General features: G+C 37.1%; 2 protein-coding genes across 6 annotated transcripts in view; both read left to right on the forward strand.

The window, feature by feature from the left end:
• Positions 1-27,112, forward strand: part of LOC112047515 (uncharacterized) — a 475,328-nt gene that overhangs the window by 349,817 nt on the left and 98,399 nt on the right. The window lies entirely within an intron of this gene.
• LOC112055595 (uncharacterized) lies at positions 15,994-20,536 on the forward strand. The gene is made up of 2 exons (XM_052881724.1): positions 15,994-17,028; positions 20,429-20,536. Exons 1-2 carry the CDS (start codon positions 16,142-16,144, stop codon positions 20,439-20,441), a joined length of 900 nt encoding a protein of 299 aa, XP_052737684.1. The 5' UTR covers positions 15,994-16,141; the 3' UTR covers positions 20,442-20,536.

Consider the following 27,112-nt stretch of genomic DNA (forward strand, 5'->3'; position numbering starts at 1 on the left):
TGCTAAGTAATAATATGCTTAATGCTTATACAATTAATTAATCGTACAATATAAGAAAATAAAGTTCAGCTTTTCAATGCACGAATATCAATTAAATAATTATTAAAAAGAAACTGGTACAAAACATTTCAAACGGAGTAAGTATATTAGAAGAATTAATAGAATTAAAAAAGAAAGGCAACTAAAGATCGTTTTATTTTCCGAGAACAGCTCGTCTAGACAATCCGTGCGAAAGATGGAAAACATAATTCAATTCGCTCAAGCACTGATGTGTACATTAAAGAAAACACACAATACGATACGAGCGATTCTCTCAATCTCTGGTGTGGATTGGTCCATTAAAAGAGCGTGTAAATTGTTTCGCATTCGGAAAATGAAGCCTTAAAAGCCTGTACGGCCGTAAATCCGTCTAGACAGACTGTGCAAAAGATAGAAAATATACCAGTAATAGCAAATAATCTCATTCGATCAAGCAGTGATGTGTACTGAAGATACAATTCGAATCGACCGATGTTCAATAGTGTCGATGGGGCTATGAAATTAGCGAAAAATAAAAATAAATTTCTGGCAATCAAGTAAGTATCAACTGATTAAAAAGAAAATTACAAACACACATTACATAAACATTTAATTTCTAAAAATACGTGTGAATAGTTGTGTGTTTGATTAAGTTTGAGTGGGTGTTACTTCAATAAGCAAAATTTTTGAACCGACTCTTAAGATGACCTTGCACATAAAATTGATAATTCGTACTTTTGATTTGTTTTTGAGCAACAGAACCTTTACAATAATATATCGATTAATATAGATTAAATCAACTTTACTGTTAAAATCGCTCGCAACAATTTTTTATCGTACATTCTAAGTGGGGCCACTAAAACCATACATAAATCAGACCGTTAAGTAAATTCTTTCTGAATACCTTACAAAAGTTAGCCAAATACATCAATAACAAGCTCTTTTGTGTTTAAAGTGAACATGTTAACATGACATTCAAAGCTCTCAAGATCCCACGATCGTCTAGCCAGACAGCGAAAGTTACAAAATCGATGCGAGCATTCTCTCGCCCGCTACTGCGCTGAGCTGGGAAAAGCCCGCGGGCTACAATTCCGATCTACTGGTTCCCAATAGTGGCGACGGGGCCACTAAAAAGGCGACAATATTTAGTACTGCTTGGCAAATCATTTCAAACCCCTATCGTTTTCTCTATAATATTATCATTATGGTCAATAGGCTTGCACTTTAGTACAATCATGCGATACACCACAGTTCTTAACGCTTTAGTTACTACAATGTGATATTTAGGATGGGACGCCCTTGCCTACTCAGTCATTTAATTTGATAAAAAATTACAAATTTTAGAAACTGAATCGATTTGAAATAAGTTCAAATAACCATGTTTCATACTTGCAAAAACTAAGTCTTTCATTTAGTGGATTGGTTCTCATGAAGTATACACTATGTCATGCGAAGCTAGTTCAAAGTTAAATGATTAAGAAAAATCAATGTTTTAACGATTTTTAACAGTTTAATAATAAAATGATACATCTATAAGTATTACAAACTAATATGAGTTAACATGTTATTCGCTTATTTTTATTCACAAATTTAATCTAATCATCATCATCATTATCAACCCATATTTGGATCACTGCTGTGCACGAGTCTCCTCTCAGAATGAGAGGGTCTACCACATGCGGATTGGCAGACTTAACTTATATGTAGAGAATTAAGAAAACTAATCTAATAAGAAGAGAATATTACTTTATCGCTATTTCTATGGCCTAAACCGCAGAAGCACTACCAGAGGCACTAGACACGAGTGCTCTTCAGTTTCCGCACCAGCTGAGAGAGGACTCGACAGTGGTCAACAGTCTATGCGTTTGCCAGTCCTTATACTACGCCGTCGAACCTTAACATTACATGTAAATCACAATGTTTATTGGTGGTTTCATCTAAAATAATATTTTTAATCTATACTAATATTGTAAAGAGGTAAACTTTGAATCTATGGATCCACTGAAAATTCTATTATCACTACAAAGCCACTTTATTTGAGAGCGACATATTTTATTCCCGTATTCTCACGGGAACTGCAATGAGTAAAGGGGATTAAATAAATTAAAAAATATATATATTTTATACTGTCCGGCCGCAATTTAAGTAGGCAACCTATGTGCAATGTGTCAATGTGAATATTTTCAATCATTTATTTCTTATCCCAAATAAATAAAAGATGAGGGTATATATTCCTTATGCCGGATCTTGTACTACATAGTAAATCTATACTAATATTATAAAGCTGAAGAGTTTGTTTGGTTCAACGCGGTAATCTCAGAAACTACTAGTCCGATTTGAAAAAATCTTTCAGTGTTAGATAGCCTATTTAACAAGGAAGGCTATGAGCTATATTTTATCCCTGTATTCTTACGGGAACGGGAACCACGCGGGTGAAACCGCGCAGCGTCAGCTAGTACCTTTATAAAAGAAAGTCGCAAAATGTCTGCAGTCCGTCAAACGTTCACACTCGCATAGAATCGGGCGCCTTTGTGGTTCCGGCAAAAAAACTGCGCCAAACCCGCAAAATGAGAGCCGGGTACAGCGCGAATACGAAAAAGGAATTAAAGGGAATAAAACTGTGAGAAACATTTCATTTTCTATTACGATTCCGTTGCTTTTGACTTATTCATCACTTTTTAACTGTATTAGCTTGTTTTTTATAAGTTGAAATATTTTTAATAAAAAATAAATACTTTCAATTCAAAATGCGATACAATTTAAATGAGAATTAAGCGGTACTGGTTTACCCCTGCGGCAATGATCATTACCAAACTACCTTTGGAAATGAATAGTATTGTGTTATGGTTTGAGGTTTTATCTATACTAATATAAAGCTGAAGAGTTTGTTTGTTTGTTTGAACGCGCTAATCTTAGAAACAAAAAAAAAATTGAAAAATTTGAAAAATTTCTTCAGAGTTAGGTAGCCAATTTATCGAGGAAGGCTATAGGCTATATTTTATCCCAGTATTCCTACGGGAAACGGGAGCCACGCGGGTGAAACCGCGCGGCAGCGGAAAACTATGCGCAGCAAAACATTTTGGGTGTAAGCGACGGTAAGAAATAACCATAGCAACGCGTTTACGAATTTTTCATTTATTTGACTTCTTTAATTTACCTGGCAACCATGCAGCGTTTAACACTTTAGTATATAACTAGTGGACGCCTGCGACTTCGTCCGCGTAGAATTAAGTTCTTCACAAATCCCGCGGGTACCATGAATTTTTGTGGGATGAAAAGTAGCCTATGTGTTAATCCAGAGTAAAATCTTTTTTTTATTCCAAATTTCAGCCAAATCGCCGCTTCGACAAAGTTTCATACAAACTTTCATCCCCTATTTTATTCCCTTGAGGGTAGAATTGATCAAAATCCTTTCTTAGCAGATACCAACGTCATAACATTTACCTGCATGCCAAATTTCAGCTCGATCCGTCCAGTGGTTTGAGCTGTGCGTTGATAGATCACTACGTCAGTCAGTCACCTTTGTGTTTTATATATTTAGATACCTATCTGTAATTTTGGGTCATTATTTGCCGGGTTCTATACGTACGTAGTGACGTGTATGTACATTGTACAATGTAAACTCGTCTTCACCGACAATCACAATTTGAGAGCGCAATGTCTGTTCAATTGTTTCAGTAATTGCACTCCGTTTAAGCACAACTCAGCGGAGACTGGCGTCTATACGTCAGACTGTCTGTCGCCAATATCGTAGGAGGATAAATATTTGCTCGCATTCAACCTGGCGGAGAAACCACGTGTAAAATATGGGGGAAGTCTTCTGTAGCTGAAAAAATTTATGCGTGGTGAAGATTTTTTTTTATTCTTTACAAATTTGTCCTTTACTACAATCTCACCTGCAGTGATGATGCAATCTAAGATGGGAGGGGGCTAACTTGTTAGGAGTTGGATACACACCCCTTTTTGCCTTTTACACGATATCGTACCGGAACGCTACATCGCTTGGCGGTACGTCTTTGCCGATGATAACTAACTTTTTCAAGTCGGTCTAGAGCTTACTCAATGCATACAAACAATCAATTCCTCTTACTTGTAATTAGTTGCTATTGCTAATTACTTAACTTATTCTGTCAAAACGAAGCTTGACTGGGTACATTACTATAAATAGACACAGACGATGAAATTGTAAGGAAACAAAGTTACAGGGTATATTATATCGTTATCAGTAACAAATATACAAATAAAACATTGAAATTGTTCTTATGTTACTCGCTAACAATGTAGCTTACCATTCTTCTTCTTCTTGATGTCGCGGCTTATGTAGCTTACCATTGGCAACAGAATTTTTAAAATCGATTTAGTGAGTTGAAAGCCTTACAAACATTCGTTAAACATACCTCTGCATTATGTAGTTTCCGATTTGGAGCACACAAACAATTATGCTAACTAAAGTTTATAATTTCTGCAAATGATGTGAAACTTAGCCATGAATTAGTTATGCACCTGCGGTACAGCCCCTAGCGCAAACAGACGCCATTACGGAGTTTGCTGCGCCGCGGTTTGGGAATTCACACGTCTGAGCAGTGTATGTTTGCGGCGAACTACTAGTACGCCAATTATTAATACGGATACATATAAGCATTTAGTGCGAGAGCCGGCATAACGAGTGTATACTCTCATCTGTTATTTATTTGGAATAAGAAATAAATGATAGAATATATTTACATTGACACATTGTAAATAGTATACCTAGTGAAATGTGTCCGGTGATTATTCAATGATTATTTTTTTTATTTGTTTATCTACTTCCCTCTTTGCTTTATTAATAAAAATCGTACACTAGCTAAAAGAATATGCCTAACAGAGTTGAACACAAAGGTTGTCTGCTTTCACACTGCAACTGTGGGGTTGCCAGATGTAAGCAGTTAATTAATGTTATACACATACCTCCATTAATTATGTAGTTATCTAATATGTCAAATGAAAGCTTATTTTATGCTTAGTTTTACTGTATTAAGTTGCCTTTGATATAGTTCATGGTTTCCTAGATTTTGAATGAAAAATGTCTTTGACCGCAATTTCACTACAATACAACTTTTATTTATTCTATCATTTATTTCTTATCCCAAATAAATAACAGATGAGGGTATATATTCCTTATGCCGGATCATAGATCGTACATATCGATACTACTATATTAATACAAGCGGACGCCCGCGACTTCATCCGCCGTTAGACCTCCTTAGTCCGGCCCTCACGCGAATTCCCTTCTTAGCAGACCTCTACTATCTATAAACTACCACCCTGCCAAATTAAAAATAGAAAACATCGTGAGGAAACCTGATTACATGAGAATTAAAAAAAAAAAATTGTCATACTCTATATCCGTATGAATAATTATATATAATTCGTACGGTTTACGTATGACTTTCTTCTTCCTAAGCTAAAGATGATATCTTACCTCTATATAATATTCGTTTTCAAAAACTAGACAGATACTAATCGACCATATAGTGGAATACTACTGTTAGTTCGTACATAAACATGGGGATTACTTATCTATCCCGAGATACGTGAAACGGCCACGTAGGACGGATTTACGGGGCGCCCCGCACCCGTGACCGGTGACCCCGTAACTCGTCCCGTACCCCGGAATCTTTTGATACCCACTGTTTGGTGAAATGTGTGATCGCTGATAACCGATATCACAACTATAATGGTCAGAACCGTTAGATACAAAATCTATCTATGATTATGTACTATATATACAAGAGGATACCGGTTTCACCCGTTTAGTTCCAATGCCCGTGGGAATACGAGTATATAATATAGCCTTTGTTATTTGCTGATAATGTAGCTTTCCACAGGTTTAGGCGTGAAACGTAGCAACGCATTTGTTATGATCATTAAAAACCCCTATTCGGCTCACTTTTGAGCACGAGTCTCCTCTCACAATGAGAAGGGTTAGGCTAATAGAATTTTCTTAAAATAAAATTCTCAAGTACGCAGGTTTCTTTACGAAATTTTATCCTTCATCGTTTAAGACAAGTGATATTTATTATCTTAAAATGCACTGAAATGAAAAGTTAGAGGTGTATACACCGAATTAGATTTCAACCTACGCCCTCCGAATCGAAAGCAGAGGTTACCACTGGGCTATCACAGATCTCGCATTTTTGTTATATATTTGTTACCAAATATATTCTTATCGTAAATCTTCACTAACGGTTATACTCGTATATAATAGCTCAAATGAACCGAAATTCAGACGAAAATCGAAAAAAAAAAAATAATTTTTAAAAGTGTACGAATCAAAACACACAAAACGATCAATATTCACCAAACACCGTGAATATGTAGCGGTGCGGTATTGAAAACTGCCGCCGAATCACAATGGATGAAATAATGGAACGTTCACAGCTCGCTGCGCAAGTTGCGGAGCGAGCGATCTGCTATGACGTGCTGTTGCCCTGGTACTGACAGCTTGAGGATTGTGTCGACTTTGCTTTGTTTTAGCTGTCTGTCTCGTGGAAATCTTTTAAATCAAAACTGGGCTAATTTTTTGTTGTATTTTATCTGATATAACTAAGATGTCAGTATATTGATTGAAATTAAAATAATGAAAAATAATGAATTAAATTAACTTAACTACTTAAAAAATTATGTATTATTACACGCTTTTTAAATCAATATTCACCAAACACCGTGAGCACAGAAAAGATATTACAACCAGTAGTTGGACTTCATACTAGAGGTCGAAACGCGAGCTATACCTACGCTCCTTGAACATGGGGTGATCGTAGGGTGAAGACAGTCGCGACTGTGCCGCGGTGACGAACGAACGCACGGTGTATTAACAGAGTAACGTGTATTAATAGTATTAGATTTTTTTAATTATGACCAGTAGGAAATACTGTGCCGTTTTTGGATGCATGAATTCAAAATTATCCCATCCAGAGATAACTTTTTTTAAGTTACCTGGAAACTCTGAAAGGTTAACTTTAAAATAAATTTACTTATTAGTAGGTAGGTACATAATCTTGTATTTTTTAATGGATAAGGTATTTCCTTTTATCTCCAGAATAAAGGTAGGTATCTGGATTAGTAAATAAAGTGAATAGAGTAAAGGAAAGTGATTGACACGATTGAAATATGTAGCTATACGCGGTTCATGAATCACGATACAGTAGGTACGATAAGCTTGTATTAAAACCTCGACTGCTTGTACAATGTATTGTGTGACTGTGCTCGGATCATTTGTGTTTTGTTACCCGACTGCGGCGAAGCCCAAACGAGGAGTATGTGTTTGAATGTTATGACTTGTTGTTGTATGCGGGCGACGGGAGGAAAGGACTGCGCGGGTGTGAAGTCGTACGCGCTGGGCATCGTTACCCCCCTCCCGGACCGCGCCGACCTTCAGGAGTGTTACGAACAAATTTGCCAAGCACACATACTGATAAATGATATGTCATTAGACTCGTCTAGATAGGCCGAGTGTCACTGGGTAACTTAGTTCTTAAAAAATCAAAATGGCGGATTTTATGCACTTTAATGTGCAAGCTCATAAAACTTTTGCTCAGCTTGGCATTGGTGACAAGAATTTTAACCGACTTCCAAAAAGAATCGTATCGTATTTACAGCGATATTTCCGTCATTTGTAAACCGTTTCTTTTTTGTTTGGATGAATATTCTTTCAGGTTAGTCCCATTTTTTTCATGTCAGGATCTGATAATGGCATCCTAGAGAAATCTAGGGGAACTATCGTATCGTAGGGACAATTAGTGCGTTTGTTCATTGTTTCATTATCTATTTTAAATCACTACAATTTCATGAAGGTATTTATCTTTTTTTTTATTTGTTCACGTAGTGTGGAGGTAATACCTAGATGGCATCACCGAAATAAATATGTTTAAGAATACGACCAATCCTTCAAGATCATTGACGTAGTATCAGCCTTAATTAAATCAACCAATCAAAAAACACGCATTTTTATTTATCACTTCCCATTTTACTACAATATACAAAGTATTTTATTTGTTTATATAAAAAAAGTTTATTTACAATCACAAAACTAAGTGGAAACACAAAGTTAGCAAATGTAATTAAATTGCTGCATGCGGGCAGCCCTATGACATGTTTACGTACCGCGCGGCTGTAGGTATTTATTTCAAAAATACGGCCGAGTTATTATACTGCTTGTAATATCTTTACTGTGCCGTGAGTATGTAGCGGTGCGGTATTGAAAACTGCCGCCGAATCACAATGGATGAAATAATGGAACGTTCACAGCTCGCTGCGCAAGTTGCGGAGCGAGCGATCTGCTATGACGTGCTGTTGCCCTGGTACTGACAGCTTGAGGATTGTGTCGACTTTGCTTTGTTTGAGCTGTCTGTCTCGTGGAAATCTTTTAAATCGATTTCTTGTATGTTACTTTTGTTACCAAAAATATAGTTTATTTTATGTATTTCTCTGACATCTCAATACATAATTAGATGATAAAGAATGGAACATTAATGTCTATGGTTTTTTACTTAATAACAGGCATAGTTATACTCCAATATATCTCTCTTTCGTTGCGATAGGATAAAATAGACAGCAAAATGTTAATAAATGTAAATAGATAAGCTTACTCGTATCTCGCGGCGCTATTACGACTATGCTGGTCCCAATGGGGTAAGTTGAGAAACCAAACCAGCTCGCTGCGTAAGTTCCGGAGCGAGCGATCTGCTATGACGTGCTGTTGCCCTGGTACTGACAGCTTGAGAATTGTGTCGACTTTGCTTTGTTTTAGCTGTCTGTCTCGTGGAAATTTTTTAAATCAAAAACTTGGCTAAATTTTTGTTGTTTTTTTATCTGACATTATTTATCTAAGATGTCAGTATATTGATTGAAATTAAAATAATGAATTAAATAAATTAACTTAACTTCTTAAAAAATAATGTATTATTACACGCTTTTTAAATAAACACTCACCAAACACCGTGAATATGTAGCGGTGCGGTATTGAGAACTGTCGCCGAATCACAATGGATGAAATAATGGAACGTTCACAGCTTGCTGCGCAAGTTGCGGAGCGAGCGATCTGCTATGATGTGCTGTTGCCCTGGTACTGACAGCTTGAGAATTGCGTCGACTTTGCTTTGTTTTAGCTGTCTGTTCGTGGAAATCTTTTAAATCAAAAATTTTTTGAATTGTTTTGTATGTTTTATAAAATTACGTTGTAGGTACATTTTAAGGGTTCCGAAAAAAAAATAAAAAAAAAAATAACCCTAATAGCACTTTGTTGTCCGTCTGTGTGTCCTTTTACCTCGCGTGGTATTAAGTAGAAGCTTTTTGATACTTTGATCTAAGGGATTTCAAGTGAAGACATTAATAACAAATATTATTAATGTCATCAGCTGCATTTTTTTAAATTTGTCTTTTTAAAAAATCTTTAAGCTTCTCGAAGGGATGCCATCGAAGTGATGCAAAGATAAATGACTGGAGACTATGATTTTTCATATTATGCTGAGGAAAGCTTTGAAAAACTACGCTTTAAATCGAGGGTTGGAGGAGGGAACTTGGAAGGTTGAAGGTCGGAACCCTTAAACTCTACCTAGCTACCTTCCAAAATCACCACATTCCTAACTTTTTAGCATGTAGATACTTCTCAGGACTATTAAACTTTTAATTTAATCGTTTTTTAAAGCCTATAATGAGGTAATTTGCAATGCGTACAACATTTTTTTTTAATTTCTTAACGAAAACTTTCAACCAAGGTTTCAGGACAATCCATCGAGTTCGCTAGTTTTCACTAAAGTATGAAAACAAAATATAAAATACCTTTAAACCTTTTATTTGAAAAGACATTTTTACGATTTGAGAACCAAAAAGGATTTCATGCAAATCTATGAATACTTCAAAATACCGTGAAACCTGAGTTATAAATAACTTGAAAAGTCCTTACAAAGCGCGACCTACTTACAATTTTCTACAATAAGATGTATTGAGACAATAAAGCTATAGCAACGGACCCAGGAACTGCTCGTTTACTGCGGAACTTTTTATTGTTTCCGTTTAAGAGTTCGCTATAAACTTACTTCTCATAAATCTGGCTTTGAGACTGATGGTAGATGTAATGGACTCGAAACTTTTCACTATTGACATTGCTAGTTATAATTGGAAAGGAATTGTACATTGTATAAATAAGAAATAGTAATTGTACAACTTGTTGTAGCTACACCTTTGTATAAAAGCTGTAAGTTTGTCAGCTCATGCTCCTACATTTTTTTTAAGCAAATAGGCTATTGATGACCATGATCTAACCTGATGGTAAGTGTAGATACAGTTTATTTCCTACATTCGGTAAGTACGGCAGTATTTAAATATCCACATTAAAAATCTCGTCGTTTTATCGTGGTATGTACCCGTTAAATAATATTCGTAACTTTTTCTTTATTAAAATGTTGGCTTATTTATATTGAAAATGTCCTTTATTAAAATTCAAAACTTCATGGGTCAAACATATTTTTTTTAAAAAACTTTTAAAATAATCGTTAAAGGAATAATCCATTTTTTTTATTTGAATCATTGTGAATCTTGAACTACCTATTTAATTTTTTTATTATTTTATTGGATAAATAAACTCGTAGCTTACAAAATATCGATGAATGATTTTGAATAAAGTATTGTTTGTTGCAATATAACATTTATTCGTATACTTGTAACTCACAAATGACAAGACATGAATGAAGGAAATGTCTAAAGAAAATGTTTAAGTGTCTCAGAAGACACAATAGAAGTCAAGACAGTAAACAATTTTCTACATTTTTCCTCAATATTCAGAACCCCATGTATTTATGGTGGGTGCTTTTCACATTGACTGGATAAAAGCAAGACGCTTTTTCGGTTGCACTACTCGCATTGTGCCATTTTATAAAAGTTTACATTGTTGTGGTTTTACGAGCGTGGAGTTATTGTGGGAGTCACAATTGAGCGGGACACTTCTGAAATTGTTAAGTGTGCAACAAAAAATATATTATACTCACTAGTCCTGATTTTATTTCTAATAAAAATAGGAGATAAATGATAAATGAAATTAAAGATAAATGAGTTTGCTGTACTACTATGTTTCACTTTAAAAAAAAAGTTTTTTTTTGCCGCTGAATCACAGGCTAACATAACAGTTAACTTAGCTTAATACCTAACTTCTAAGGACAGAGTACCATATGAACATGTTCCTAGCTTATTTGTCCCGCGGAATACGTATAGACAATATCATAATGAAATTTTAAAGTTATCATCATCACATCACATTTAATACAATTAGTAGAAGAGATCTTTGTGACAGAGCATGGCTGAAGAAGAACTACCACTGCCACCACTACCACGCAGCATTGTTGTAATTCGATGGTGATGCGTGTGGTTGCCAATGCAATAGGGATGATGACAGTTTTTTAAATTGTATATAAATTAAGAGTATGCTAATAGTAAAGCAATTTTGTAAAAGTAACAGGGTATCTGCGATCATTACTTTCGGAGCTACAGGGATTTAAAGGGTCAGATTTGCGGCGCTGCCGCGAATCCCTGAAAAACGCTCCATACAAAATGGTACGATCTTATGACGTCGTAGGCAATTAATGATCGTTAGATTTGTATGGGCGTTTAAACAAAATTACTAATATCTTTGTTATTTCTGCGTTTATGTTTATAGATCATATATTAAAAAATATCACATTTAATGTAAGTAAGCTAAAACTGTATGAATTTTCATCTAATTACGATAAAATATTTTTAGTAGATTTTGAAATTTTATAATCTTATTTATTTTGCAAATATCCAGTCAATCTTTGCTTTTTATGTATAAATTAGTTAACATGGACCTTATTTACCCGAATGTATCATAAAAATCAATATATTCAAACCTAGTCATCATCCCCATTACAGACTTAGATTACATTCAAGATATTTATCAATGCATTTTACGACGTATTCTAATGTGCCACTTAATGTTGTTCTGTAATTCTGTAAGGTAATAGTGTTCCATTTTAACACATAAAAGGCTTGTGCCGGTAAATATTACAATGAAAAATAGTGAGATAGCCCCTTTATTGGAAAAGGCTATAGGCTATATATTATCCCCGTTTTCCTACGGGAACGGGAACCACCCAGGTAAAATCGCGTTTCGTCAGCTAGTAATGATATATTCATTAAAGACCACTATCATGTTGTTTATCAGAGGTCAAATTTTATTAATAAATACTTCATTAAGTATCAGGTGTACACCGGCCCTCAGGCCTCACATCACTACAATGTGAGAGGTCCCCGGTATCGGCATCGCCCGTCACGTACCCACAGCATGTTCGGAGGAAATGAATTAATATGAGTGCAAGAGGGCCGGCACGTGGTATATTGCGGGTGTGATACCGTTGGACGCTTTTATTGGCTGTTTTTTTTTATTTTTAACATACAGAAAGGATATTCATTTGGCCCATATGTTGTTTTTACGGTGCCGACTTCAAAAAAAACGGGGGCCCATAAAGGAATCACTTTGTTGGCTAAGGACTCAATACCACATTGGACCATAGAATACATAGTTGGACAAGGAATTTTCCAATTTTTACTTAAAGTGCATATCCTAGTTAAAATCTTATACACGCCACTGTTGGTCACACACGTCTGTCTGTTATTCAAGCGTAGCTATCGAGTAGAAATTAAAACCATATACCTACTCAGATCTACAGTCTGAAAAGTCAAAAACTGTAAAAAGTCAAACTTCGTAATTAACGTAAAAATTTGTACGGCTGGACAGACCGCAAAAACTGTATTCCAACACTCTCAAGTGAATCAAAATGTATAGGGTTATTACTGGTAATTTTTGTGAAATTTGGCAACTAATACCGTCACTAAAATATATAGGGAAAATTTGAGAACGGTATTTGCAATTAAATCACAAAAAAATCATGATCGTATGCAAGGGAAGGCGGTCCAAATTTAACGTTCAACGAATTAACGCTTAAGTTTAAAAGGTCTTCCTATATAGACGAATGATTTCTATGGAACCCCCGGAGAGACAATCCGATTCACACACGTCCGGTATATGTTATTTGCAAAAAGACTTCCAAAAGAAGTTCTCATGTGAGGTTTTTCTTTGTTTCCTAGAGGAAGGTTAGTTAAATCATGAGATACAAGTAGATGCTGTAGGCAGCACCGGCCCGAAGTTAATTTTAAAATGGAGCGAGATCCAACTATGGCGCCTCTCCTGTTTGCTCCTAATATTATGGAGATACCTATACATAATTATGGGTGTAAAGTAAGAATGGAACGCGAAGATCTTGACCATACTCTGGGGTGACCAATTGAATATCAGGTGCAGTACTGTCTACGGTTGACTAGGATTATCATTTAGGCGCTCTCTAGGATTTGGCGCCCGGAGCAACTTCTCCGTGCGCCGTATGGACGGGCCGGCCCTGGCTGTAGGCATTACACGAAGCGTCAAATGAGGCGATAACCGCAGGCTAGTTAGCGTGCTAACAATACGACTGATTCAATACCTAGACGACCAGCTGTGCGACACACTCACTGAACACTGATTATCTGTTTACACTACTTGACAAGCTAACTAAATTCAACTACAATATACTGAACTAAACTAAATTCAACTACAAAATACTTCTCTCAACATCACTGATAGTGATGTATGATGATGAAGTATTCGTGAGGTCAACTCTGATGCTATTGGTACTGACTGCATTAGTCGGAAGATGATTATTCCTCTCATTAACCTTCTAGCTCCAATAATTAAATCCTTATTCAATTTCTCCATGTCTTCCGGGAGCTTTCCTTCCTCTTGGAAGGATGCTCAAGTCATTCCACTACCCAAAAAATTAAATCCTTCCTGCTTTTCTGACTATAGGCCTATTTCCATCCTCCCATTCCTTTCGAAAGTTTTTGAGCGTTTAGTCCATCGTCAATTAAGCCTTTTCCTAACCCGACAGAATCTTTTAAATCCTTTTCAATCTGGTTTCCGCACTGGTCATAGTACGACTACTGCATTAGTAAAAATTACCGAAGATATTCGTTTTAATATGGACAATCAGTGTGTCACAGTGTTGGCCTTACTAGATTTCAGCAATGCATTTAATAATGTCGATTTCGAACTTCTACTAGCCAAACTAGCTTCTCTCAACATATCTCCTAATGTGATTGACTGGTTTCATAGTTACTTGTTCGGACGTCGGCAGCGTGTGCGAGTCAATGACTCTGTATCTGATTGGTGCACAATTTCTGCCGGCGTACCGCAAGGTCGCGTGTTGTCTCCTCTTCTTTTTTCTCTTTTTATAAGTTCTATTACTCTTCAACTTACCTCGCTCTATCACTTGTATGCAGATGATCTCCAAATATATGCTCAGTCCAAACTGGCTGATTTACCCAATGCAATAGATGCCATAAATAAAGATTTAGATTATATAGTGCAATGGAGTAAGTCTTATGGCCTTAAAGTCAATCCGTCTAAAACCCAAGTTATTATTATAGGCAGTCACAGTTTGGTTGCACGTATTGACTGGGATAATATTCCTTATGTAATCTTTGATGGAACGCGTGTGCCATTTAGTGACACGGTTAAAAATCTCGGAGTTACTTTTGACAAGTATTTCACTTGGGCCCCTTAGGTAAGCAGAGTAAGTGGGAAGGTGTTTGCATCCGTGGGGTCACTTCGTAGGTTACGAAACTTCCTTCCTTTATCTACTAAAATTGCGCTTGCACAATCTCTCCTGTTACCAATTCTCGATTACGCGGACACTTGTTATCTAAATTTGAGTGAAGAATTACTGGATAAACTTGAGCGCATTCAGAATGTTTGTATAAGATTCATATTTGGACTTCGCAAATATGACCATGTTTCCGAATTTCGCGAAAAACTCAAGTGGCCCTCGATCCGCCTTCGCAGGAATACTCACATTCTGTCTTTTTTGTATAATGTCCTGTTTAATCCTACGACTCCGATTTATTTAAAAGAGCGTTTTAGCTTTCTAAGTGATACTCACTGTCGCTCCCTTCGCTCCGAAGACAACCTAATCTTAAAAATTCCTTCCCATAATACTTCCTTCTATTCTAAATCCTTTTCTGTTAAAGCTGCTCGGCTCTGGAATTCATTGCCCTTAGACACTCGGCGTGCCCAATCTCTAACCTCTTTCAAACGGCTGGTAAACATGCACTTTTTTCCTCCCTGATCTTTTAATATAACTTATTAATCCAAATTACGCTTGTATGTGTATGTTTTATTTATTAATCATTTTTGAATTATTTTGTTTATTTATTTTTCTTTTGTGTCTTCCCTTAGATGCCGTCTTGTTTTTATGTTTTGCAGGTTTTCATGTATGTATGCATGTGTGTATGTATGTATGTATGTATGTATGTATATATGTATTTCTTTGTATATATGTATGATGTAGTTAAGTATAGTCTATGTATAATTATTATGTACTATTGCTTAATATTTATGTATTTAAATTACTTAACTTTTCTTATTTTTTGTGTGCGTATACCCGAATCGGTGCTTACGTTTTTTTTTTTCTCTTCCACAGTGGTTGTCTGGAAGAGATCGCTCTTTAGCGATAAGACCGCCATTTGTACATTAGTTTCTAAGTGTTATTATAAGTTATTGTTTATTTTTGTTTTTAATGTACAATAAAGTATATTTCTTCTTCTTCTTCTACAATATACATAATACATATGCAACATCTTGTATACTCTACGTGCTAAATTATTATCTACTGCGCAAAGTCTGTTTGTCTTTGATTATACTAGTAAGATGGCAGACCAACTGCTTTTGTTTTTCATTAACTGATGAACCAGACCATATGTATTAGACCATAATTATGTAAAACACATATGGTCTAAGATCCGACATTAGAAATATATATCCTCATCGGTTATTTATTAATAATACGAAGACACATTTTTCATATAAAATCTAGGAAACCATAATGTGATGTATGCGCCGACACAGTTTGCATGTGTGAGTGTCGGCCAGCGCGACCGCAGGTTTTGAATAAACAGTTATGCACGAAGCCGTGTTTCATTCGTACACATCTCAGTGGCGACGAGTATTTTATAATCAACCCACATTAAGCGCAAAAAAATGGCAGGAGTTATTGGAAATCTCACAATGTTTGAACCAAATGCTCAAAACTGGGAGTTATTTGGAAGCAAATTGAAACAGTTTTTAGCACTTAATAAAATAGAAACGAGTGAAGAAAAAAGGGCCGTGTTAATAACCCACCTATCGGATGACGCGTATAGATTGCTGATCAACTTGGTGCATCCGGGTAACGTAGAAGAAACCGAATATGAGGTGTTAATTAAAACTTTTAATAAGCATTTCTTGCCGCGACGATCTACGTTTGCCGATAAAGATAGGTTTTATAGTGCCACGCAAATGGCGGGAGAAGCACTAGAAGACTTTGCAGCCCGATTGAGGGGACTATCAGTGTACTGCAACTTCGGGGAGGCGTTGGATGTGCTGCTTCGTGACCGTTTTGTACTCGGGTTGGCGTTGGGACCGGAACGGGATCGCCTTTTCGAAAAAGACGCGAGTAATTTGACGTTTGCGAATGCATTGGAGTTGGCACAAAAGGTGTCGTGTGCACGCAAGTCCAAGGCGGCGACTGCAACGGGGACGAGCCAAGAAGGAGCAGAAGTTGGTATAAAAGAGGAGCCTTTGTACCACGGGAACATCAGCAAGTGGCGTAACCGCGCTCCACGAACCAGACGAGACGTAGCTGTCACCGAGCCGGAGGATGACGCGCGTCCTAAATGCAAATCGTGTGGGCTACGTAATCACCTTTCAGAAAAGTGTTTTTTTCGTTTTCACAAGTGTAAACGGTGTTTGGAAATAGGCCACATTTCTAAGGCCTGTGTAAAAAAAGGTCAAAAGGTTAATAATATGCATATAGAATCAATGCCGGAAGAAAATGTATCGGACGGCTGTAACGGGTCGTGCGAAGAATGTCAGGTATTCAGTTTAAGGTGCGTAAACAATAATCCTATATTAATACCGGTGTTAATTAATAATAATGTACGCTTAGATATGGAACTAGACACCGGTTCGAGCACTAGTGTTATTTCGGATGAATTGTATTATAAATATTTTTCTTATTTAACCTTAAGCAAATGTTTTATTAAGATTTGTTTTTATAACGGACACAAAATCACTCCTATGGGCTGTGTGGACGTTCAAGTAACTTACTCAAATTGCACAAAAAAATTAACATTCTATGTTATTAAAAAGGGAGGTCCACCATTACTAGGGCGTGATTTTATGGCCAATTTTAATATTGTGGTATCAACGTATAACAATAACATTGTTTTAAAGCAGGCCCATGACTTACAGGTGCAAAAATTATTATCAGAGTTCAGTGACCTATTTACGGAGGAACTAGGATGTTTCAATCAATTTGAAGTAAATCTACATTTGAAAGAGGGTGCTAAGCCCAAGTTTTATAAAGCACGACCGTTACCCTTTGCGATAAAGGATAAGGTGGAGGCAGAATTAAATAGGCTCGTAGGACAGGGTATACTGGTACCAGTAAAGTACTCCGAATATGCTACTCCCATTGTTCCGGTACGTAAACAAAATGGAAGTGTACGTATTTGTGGTGATTACTCCTTGACCGTAAATAAAGATATTCATATTGATCAATACCCGTTACCTCGAATTGAGGAGATATTTGTGAAATTAGGAGGTGGTGAATATTTTTCTAAATTAGACTGTAGTCAAGCGTATACGCAATTTAAACTGTCCAAAAAGTCTCAACACTTAACGACCGTGAACACTACAAAAGGTCTTTTCATGTACACCCGTCTGGTATTTGGACTAGCTAATGCACCGGCAATTTTCCAACGTGCTATTGAAAATTTACTAGCAGGGATAAACGGTGTTTCGGTTTTCCTTGATGACATTTGCGTAACCGGGTCTAATAAAACTGAACATCTACAAAGGTTACAATTAGTATTCCAAAGGTTGAAGGAAGCGGGGTTAAAATTACAAAAGAATAAATGTGCTTTCTTTCAAAAAAGTATAAATTATTTGGGCTACATCATTGATAAAAACGGCTTGCGTAAATGTCCAAAGAAAATAGAAGCTGTTAGTAACGCGCCACAGCCGAGTAATGTTACAGAGTTAAAACGTTTCTTAGGCATGGTTAATTATTATAGGAATTTTGTGCCGCATGCATCATCAATTTTAAGTCCACTTCACGAGTTATTGCGTTCTGATGCGCGATGGGAGTGGGGAGATCGACAACAAGGGGCATTCACGAAAATTAAGAGTGAGCTAACATCAGATCGCGTGTTGACTCATTTCGATCCAAGCGCGCGTCTCATCCTCACCGTGGATGCCAGCCCAGTAGGGGTTGCTGCGGTACTAGCACAGATAGGTGACGATGGGGTAGAGAGACCTTTGGCGTTTGCAAGCAGATCGTTATCAAATAGTGAAAAAAATTACAGCCAATTACACAAGGAAGCCTGTAGTATAATTTTTGGAGTCCAAAAGTTCCATCAATACTTGTACGGGAGACAAGAACCTTTCGTGTTAAAAACCGACCACAGACCCTTATTGGCAATATTCGGTAAAAAGAACGGTATCTCTGAGATGACGGCTTCTAGGTTGATTCGATATTCTATTATTTTATCGGCTTATAATTACGAAATTCAGTATATTTCATCGGAAAAGAATAAAGTGGCCGATTATTTTTCACGAGCGCCGCTAATAGAAAAAAACGATTTACAAAATAGGGCGGAGCACGCATGTTGCCTATCAATAAATGCTATGCAATTAAATAGTCTACCGGTAACATATAGAGATATATGAACAGCGACCGAAAAAGATAAAACTCTAGTTACAGTAACAAAATACCTAAAGTATGGATGGCCGCGTAAAATAAAATGTAGAAGTATTTTGCCATACTTTAATTGTCGCAATGATCTCGATATAGAAAACGGATGTCTATTACGAGGACATCGCGTCGTCGTGCCGGCCGTACATAGGGAAACACTACTACGAGAGTTACATAAAACGCATCAGGGAATAGTTAAGACAAAATGTTCCGCGCGCACACGCATGTGGTGGCCGAACATTGACCTTGACATCGAACAGCTGATCGGAGCGTGCAGTGTGTGCGCAGCGACGAGAACTGCGCCGGCGCGCGCGCCCCCCGCGCCCTGGCCGCGCCCCGCCGGGCCCTGGGAGCGGCTGCACTTCGACTATATGCAGGTCGGCCGAAAGGATTACTTAGTCGTGATAGACGCGTATAGCAAATGGCTCGAGTGTATGGAAATGACGGCCGGTACTTCCAGTAGGTCGTTAATTGCTAAATTAAAATTTTTATTTTCTCATTATGGCCTACCTTATGTTCTGGTATCGGATAATGATGCAAAAATAGTGTCACAAGAGTTTACAAGTTTTTGTTTAGAGAACGGTATTAAGCACATTACTTCACCCATATATCACCCTTGCAGCAACGGACAGGCTGAAAATTCGGTAAAAACGTGCAAAAAAATGATTAAATCAATTATAGAATCTTCGTCAACTAGGGGTAATGAAAAATTGTTAGATTATTTATTTGAATACCGTAACACAGTGCACTGTACGACAGGGGTCACTCCTGCAATGTTATTGTTAGGTAGAAACTTACGCGGCAAATTAGATCTAATCATTCCGCCGCGTAGTGTCAGGGAGCATAAACCAACACAAGAAAAAAATAAATGTCGGTTGCTAGAAATAGAACAAAAAGTTTGGGCTAGATGTTATGAAAATAGAAAACCTATTTGGCATAAGGGAGTAATATTGGAAAGTTTGGGTAGCAGAATGTATCTAGTTAAACTGGAAAAGCAAGGGTTAACTTGTAAGCGTCACATAGATCAACTAGTAGTAGATAAGAGTAATGATAAGAGTTATTGTGATAATACGGGGCCTAGCCAGCCATCACTGTCACCATCCTCATCCAGTACGGATCTGTCGCTACCGCCATCTCAAGAGCTTCCAGCAGAAGTAGGAGGTGTTCCAAGTGTGGAAGTTCAGAGTACTGGGAGTGCTAGCCCAATCACGCTAAGCGAGGTTGGGGAGATGGAGGGGGAGACGGAAGATAGGAACGAAGGGCGAGGAGAGGGGTCGCCAGCTACGTCATCTGATTTAATCGAACAACAAAAATTGGATATTGGCAAATCACCCAGTGTGACAGTGCCAGGCGACCCACCTGCTCAACCACGGCCTGCTCGTAGGTTAAGAAATAGAAAAAAGCTGTTTGATTACAAATTAGTGTAAATAGTGTAAAGGTAACTTAGTATAGTAGTAAGGTAGGTTAAATAGAAACTTAATGGGAATTGGTTGTTGAAACTTTTAATTGTAATGTATAAAATTTGTACACAGGTTCCCAAACTAGAGGGGGAAGAGTTGTGATGTATGCGCCGACACAGTTTGCATGTGTGAGTGTCGGCCAGCGCGACCGCAGGTTTTGAATAAACAGTTATGCACGAAGCCGTGTTTCATTCGTACACATCTCACATAAACTAGATCAAAGACCACCTAATACAATTAAATTAAGCATAAAGTAAGCTTTCGTTTAACTTACTAAACGACTAAACTAACTAACTGTTGAAGGTATATAAATAACAGCACTCAACTCTTTATATCTGGCAACCCCACAGATGCAGTTTGAAAGCAAGCAACCATTACGTTTTCAATTCTTTTGGGTACATAATTTTAACTATTGTACGATTTCCTTACCCAATGAGGGAAGTAGATTAAATTAATTTAATTAAAAATTTTATCATTTATTACTATCTGGTCGCAATTTATCCTATTTGCAATGTGTAAATGTAAATATTTTCTACCATTTATTTCTTATCCTGCTTATTATGCTGAATTAATGAAAAAATGAAGAGAAAAAAGAAATTAGTAGGAGCTAATACCAAATTGTACATAAATTTTTATTGTAGATTGCTGACGTTGAAACTAAAAAGAACAATCTTTCGCCAATTAATAACGTCGCTATTTCTAAGCAACTGAAAGCGAGTTCAATTCTTTCATAATGCCATTAAAATTTACCCCTTCCCCCTTCACGAAACCCCCCCATAGATCCCCCAAACGACTATCGTAAGCTCGATCGTTAAGAGCATCCAATTTATGTCAGTGTGTATATCAGAGCACGCTAAGACGGGAGCTGCGGTCAAGGCGCGCCCTTCCATGCTCCACGAAAACCAGTTAAACCAGACCCCACTCATCCTGCAAACCCTTTTTACTTCCCTCAAAAAACAACGAACGCGAACTGCAAGAGCGGCTCAACTTAAACTGGCCGTGCCTTCAGACATGACCACTCTACGGGCCTTATTTGATGCTCAAGTGAAACCTCTTAGAAATCCTTCAAGGGTCTTAAATTCACAGGCGGGGAATATCTTTGCATAGCACTATAGCCAATTATAAATGGCCCCGGATTTAGACCGATTTGTATGGCACGGTAGGTCTAGTTGAGTGAATACTTGTAACGGATTAGAGTCAATAAATAAGATGTAAGTACCACTGTTGAGTGATGTTTCAGCCGATTTTGTACGTCATTTCGAGCAGATTACGGTGGAATTTTGGTTTCAGATAACCGTAACTGAGTAATTAATTATTTCTGTCTGTGAACCAGATTGTTCCGGTTGTTTAATTAAAATTATTGTACGCGGAAATTGTGTTCGTATTTTTGTCGAACGATTGTTTAAGAGAATGCAACAATGTTAGCACAATGCACGATAATTTATTGTCATGGGACCTTATTTATTTCCAGTGTAATTAATATATTTCAATCAAGAATTTTTCATATATTCTCATGTCATACAGTCTCTGATTTTGAAACTCGATACAAGAAACTGACATCATTAACAACCCATATTCGGGTCACTGGATGAGAGAGGTTAGACCTTAATCCACCACGCCGGCCCAATGCGGATTGGCATACTTCACACACCTAGAGAATTAAGAAAATTCTCAGGTATGCAGGTTTCCTCACGATGTTTTTCTTCACCGTTTGAGACACGTGATATTTAATTTCTTAAAATTCACACAACTCAAAAGTTGGAGGTGCATGCCACAGACCTACGAACTTCTAATCGCAGGCACAAGGTATTGACTTGTATATGTATATATTGTATGTTTTATGAGAAAAAGTACGTAAACGATAAAGAAACCGTTGTTCTGAAACAAAATCACTTGCTTTACCGCAAAAGTTTTGATCTGGCAACCAGAGCGGAAGCTTAACAGACTTACGACAACTTCAAAAAGTTTGTATTTTCTCAAAGTAGGCGAGACATTTTCGAAATTAAGATTGCTTTAAAAGTGCTTTAAATTTTTTATATTTCCCTACCATTGCCAATTTTAAATACGTTGTAGTTTTTGACTATATTAGTATTTTTAACAAAAATTAAATTATATTATCTATAGGTATTTTTATATAATTGCTAAATATAATCAATATAAATACCAAATCAGGTATATAAATTATGTATATATTATATGTTTGTTACCTAATTACAACTTAACGGCTTTATGCTAGCATGTCATCATGTAAATTGTGACAACACACGATCAGTTTTATCGGATGTCCTGCTGTTAACGTTGCAGGCACGTGAACTTATTGGATGCTAAGTGGCTAGCATAACGGATTTGCATTAAAAAAAAATGTTTATTTCAGACCTTGACCAATAGTGTAGACCTTAGTGTAAAAAAAAAATGTAGGTATATAGAAATTTATAGTGCATTTTTGACACAAAGATTAGCGAGCGCAATTAGTAAATCTAATGTTTTAAATAATAAACATGGTGGATAGAAGCAGGCGTTACTTTGCGGAAGTTCATCATGAATATCTAATAATTTATTTATTTTCCAATCCTCCGCGAAAAGCCGACGAATCCACGCGACAACGTCATCCAGGTCCGACAAAATACTCTCTACGTACGTTTCACCCCGAAATCGGAGCATCCTCAAGAGATGTTGACTCTACAACGTGCAATTGCAAAAGGTAAGTAGAGAATATTTCGTCGGACCTGGGTCACCTTGTTGCGTGGGTTCGTCGGCTTTTCGCGGATAATAGCAAAATAAATAAATTATTAGATATTCATGATGAACTTCCGCAAAGTTATTATATATTAATAAACATAGCCTAAATTTTATTGTAACTTATTTACATGGGCGCTCAAAAACATCATCTCAAGCTAAATAACTATACCTACTAGCTATTTGTACCTAAAACAAACGTCTTAATATTGCCAAAGTACCGCTTTGCCCTTATGATCAGGCCTAATCCGTATTTTTCCCCAAATACCTAACTAAATACCACGCCTTTTCCGTGTATCTCCGCTCTAATACCGCCCCGGGTTCTGCGGTGTTGGGTATTCGGAGCTTTTCTACCCACATGCGGTGTTAGAATCAAGATTGACGGTATTAAATGTACGAGATATATCTATATTATAGACATAAACATAATGTACCTACTTAGGTTTTGGATGATTTTATAGAATTTTCAATTAAATAGAAACAGGCGTTACTTTGCTTAATACATAATTGATTGATTCGTGTTTTTTCGCGGAGTATATCCGAATGATACTCCGCGAAAAAAAACACGAATCCAAGCGAAAACATCATTAAATCCGACAAAATCCTCTACGTACGTTTTAGTTTCAAACCGAAGTAGAATCCACGATGGTTGTTTTAAAGGTTTTCGATTTACCATCAGGTGGGTCAATTTCTTAGTCCGTCTTTTAATATACCAAAAACCTGCGATCATCATTAACATCATCATCATCATCATTATTATCAACCCATTTTCGGATTAGGTTAGGCCAATAGTCCACCACGCTGGCCCAATGCAGATTGGCAGACTTCACACACTTAGAGAATTTAAGAAAATTCTCAGGTTTTATTTAATTTCTTAAAATGTACAAGCATGAAATACTACAGTCTCCTAAGGGAGGGCTCTGCTGAATATCTACCAGCTCTCTGCATTAGACTCAGTTGATCGTTGCGTTAGAAGTATCATAGGTGATGAATATCTGTCTGGAGCGAAACCGCAAAGTCTTCAACACCGACGTAACGTCGCCTGTCTATCGGGTTTTTACCAGATATACTTCGGAGAGTGCAACACAGGATCATTACAGTCTAGTCCCTCCTTAACACCTACCTCTTTGCCATTGGAAAGGCTCCCCATGAAAAATGTTACTTCTGCGGAGAGGAGGATTGTCCAAGGCACGCTCTATTTGAATGCCTGGGATATGCGGATGCCAGAGCAGAGGCCCAGGGAGCGGAAGAGTTGAGTGCGCAAACTCTTGTTGTTTGCATGTTAGCGAGCGAGGACGAGTGGGACAAATGCGCGAACATGCTCCGCAAAATAATGGTACGGAGAGAAACAAGAGAAAGGCAGGAGAAGGGAAATGGTGAGAAACGATACCTAATCGGTCAGCATGAAGTAATGCTAGGCGGTTCCGTGCTGATCGAGGAGTTGGGGAGGTTATTTTAGTCCGTGCAAGTCAGACATGCCCTGACATGATGATTTTTACCTCGCAGAAAAAAAAGCCTAGTCCCTCCATTTTCATCTACCACAGAACAGTGAGACGCCGTGAAGAGTGGCACCCTTTTGTTGATGTCCAGTCTAGCACCGCGCATTGACGCATCCATATGAACAGTAAGGATATGGTATATTTACTTAAAGTACAATAATAGACACAAGGCAATTAGTAAAAATTCAAGCTTCGAATGTTTCTTTCGAAAGTTGTAAGGTTTTCAGAGCGTGAAACGTATCGCGTCACCCGCAGTGGTAATTACTCTTCCCAGAGAGTTCTGTTCCGTACGCCGTCTTCATTAATTATACAAGAAAAGTATTGCACGGAGAAATATCACTTGCATGAAAATTTTGTAGTATGGTAGAGCTTTTGTGATGGAGCTCGTTTTTGAAATAATATATACGCCATGTATATGTGTATATGTATATATGCCTCCTCTCCTAATAAAATAAATAAATTAGCATTTTAAACTCTTATAATGCAGAAACAATTGAAAATGTTACCTAACTAACGATACCATATACATTCATCTGGGATAGATAAGAAAGAATTTATCCTTACTTTACAATATGCGCGGTGGTTTTAATGACGGAAGTCCTGGGTTCGATCCCTGGTTGGGCCAATTGAGGTTTCTTAATTGATCCAGGTCTAGTTGGTGGGAGGCTTTGGCCGTGGCTAGTTACCACCCTACCGACAAAGACGTACCGTCAAGCAATTTAGCGTTCCGGTACGATGCCGTGTAGAAACTGAAAGGAGTGTGAATTTTCATCCTCCTCCTAACAAGTTAGCCCGCTTCCATCTTAGATTGCATCATCACTTACCACCAGGTGAGATTGTAGTCATGAGCTAACTTGTAAAAAATAAAAAAAAAATAAAAAAAGGGAGGAACCCCAAAAAATTATGACCTTGACCTTGAAAGTACGTTCCTCAGTTTTCGTAATTATTGTTGTTGGGCTAAGAGTTAGGCGTGTTTTTTATAAAACTAAATAAAGTCCAAAATAAATTAAATCCAATTCAAGCAAAGATAAGGTCTAACAGAAATAAATAGAAGTATATTGCAAAATGTGACGTGATAGCCCATGGGATATGATCTCTGCCATCGATTCAAAGGGCGTAGGTTCAAATCCAGTCCGGGTCATTCACCTCCAACTTTTCAGTTGTGTGCATTTAAAAAAAATAAATATCACATATCTCAAACGGTGTAGGAAAACATCGTGAGGAAACCTGCATACCTGAGAATTTTCTCTCTCTCTCATTCTAAGAGGAGACTCGTGCTCAACAGTGAGCCGAATATGAGTTGTCAATAATGATGATATTACAAAATAGATATTTCTAAAGTCGGTATTCCATCATAAAACTGTAAGTTTTCTGTCAGGGTATACATTTTTATTGAACATTTTCGTGTTGCCAACTTGCACAATATAAAGTTAAACGTCCTTTGAACAAATTCTTCCCAACGGCAGTGCTTTGGCGCACTGAAACTATGTTCGTACATTTTTGCTGAAACGCCCGACTCGTATCGGCTTTGTTTAGCGTTGGAAAAATGTTACTCTACGTGAACCTAATTATTTGTAATACAATTTTTTACTTTTTAATTGTAAATGGCCAGTGTTGAAAATGTTCTGCTCTGTTTCAAGTGTTTTAATACGATTTAGATTTGTACACACAGACGTTCCAATTTATAACAAACTTTGAATGTTTTTATTTAATTGAAATGATTGCAAGTAGTAAACCTTTCAATTGAATAGGTTGTGAAAAATGACAAACGATAACCAATAAATGTTTTACCCTAGCTTGCTTAAACAATACGTTCGTCATTTCAATCTTATTTCGATTGTCGATCATAGATCGATGATAAATAGCACAATTAAACGATGATATTAACAATCATAGTTAGTGATTTACCGTTTAGTCATATCGATTTTTCTATTAGCCTAAATTAAGTAAGTAGTTTAGTTGTGTAGCTAGTGCCAACCAAGTTGGTTCGTCTATAAGACGCGTATACAATTTTCGTACATTAATTTTAATGTATCGATTATTCGCAGAAACAAAACGATCATAACACCCACATTTTTGCATAAACAGCACTGAATAAGCACACTTAAGCGCCCTTGTGTTATCGCGAACATTCCATGGCCTCGAGCCATGGATTCAGAATTCCATAAAACAAGTTATTCCAAGGAAATCGGCAGAAAAACATCGCCATGGGAGCTGTGACCCATTATGCGCCCTATCGGAAAAGTTTGACATGTAACGAGTATTACGGGATAACGTATCTATCAGAGTATTTTCTGCCCTTAAATACAGGGTTGCTACAGTGACATGCACTTCATAGATACTAAATTGCACCACATACCCTGAAATCTCTTTATATGTCTATTTATAATAATTGGAGAAGGAATTTTCCATTTCTAAGTTTAGTGTTACTGTTGTCTACCCGAGTTAAACATCCTATAAACGCCACTGGTTGCGTACCTATTTATATTACAGCATAGATCCTTTGTTTGAAAGAATATCA

Source organism: Bicyclus anynana, chromosome 5 (assembly GCF_947172395.1).
Source record: "Bicyclus anynana chromosome 5, ilBicAnyn1.1, whole genome shotgun sequence".
Classification (NCBI taxonomy): Eukaryota; Metazoa; Arthropoda; class Insecta; order Lepidoptera; family Nymphalidae; genus Bicyclus; species Bicyclus anynana.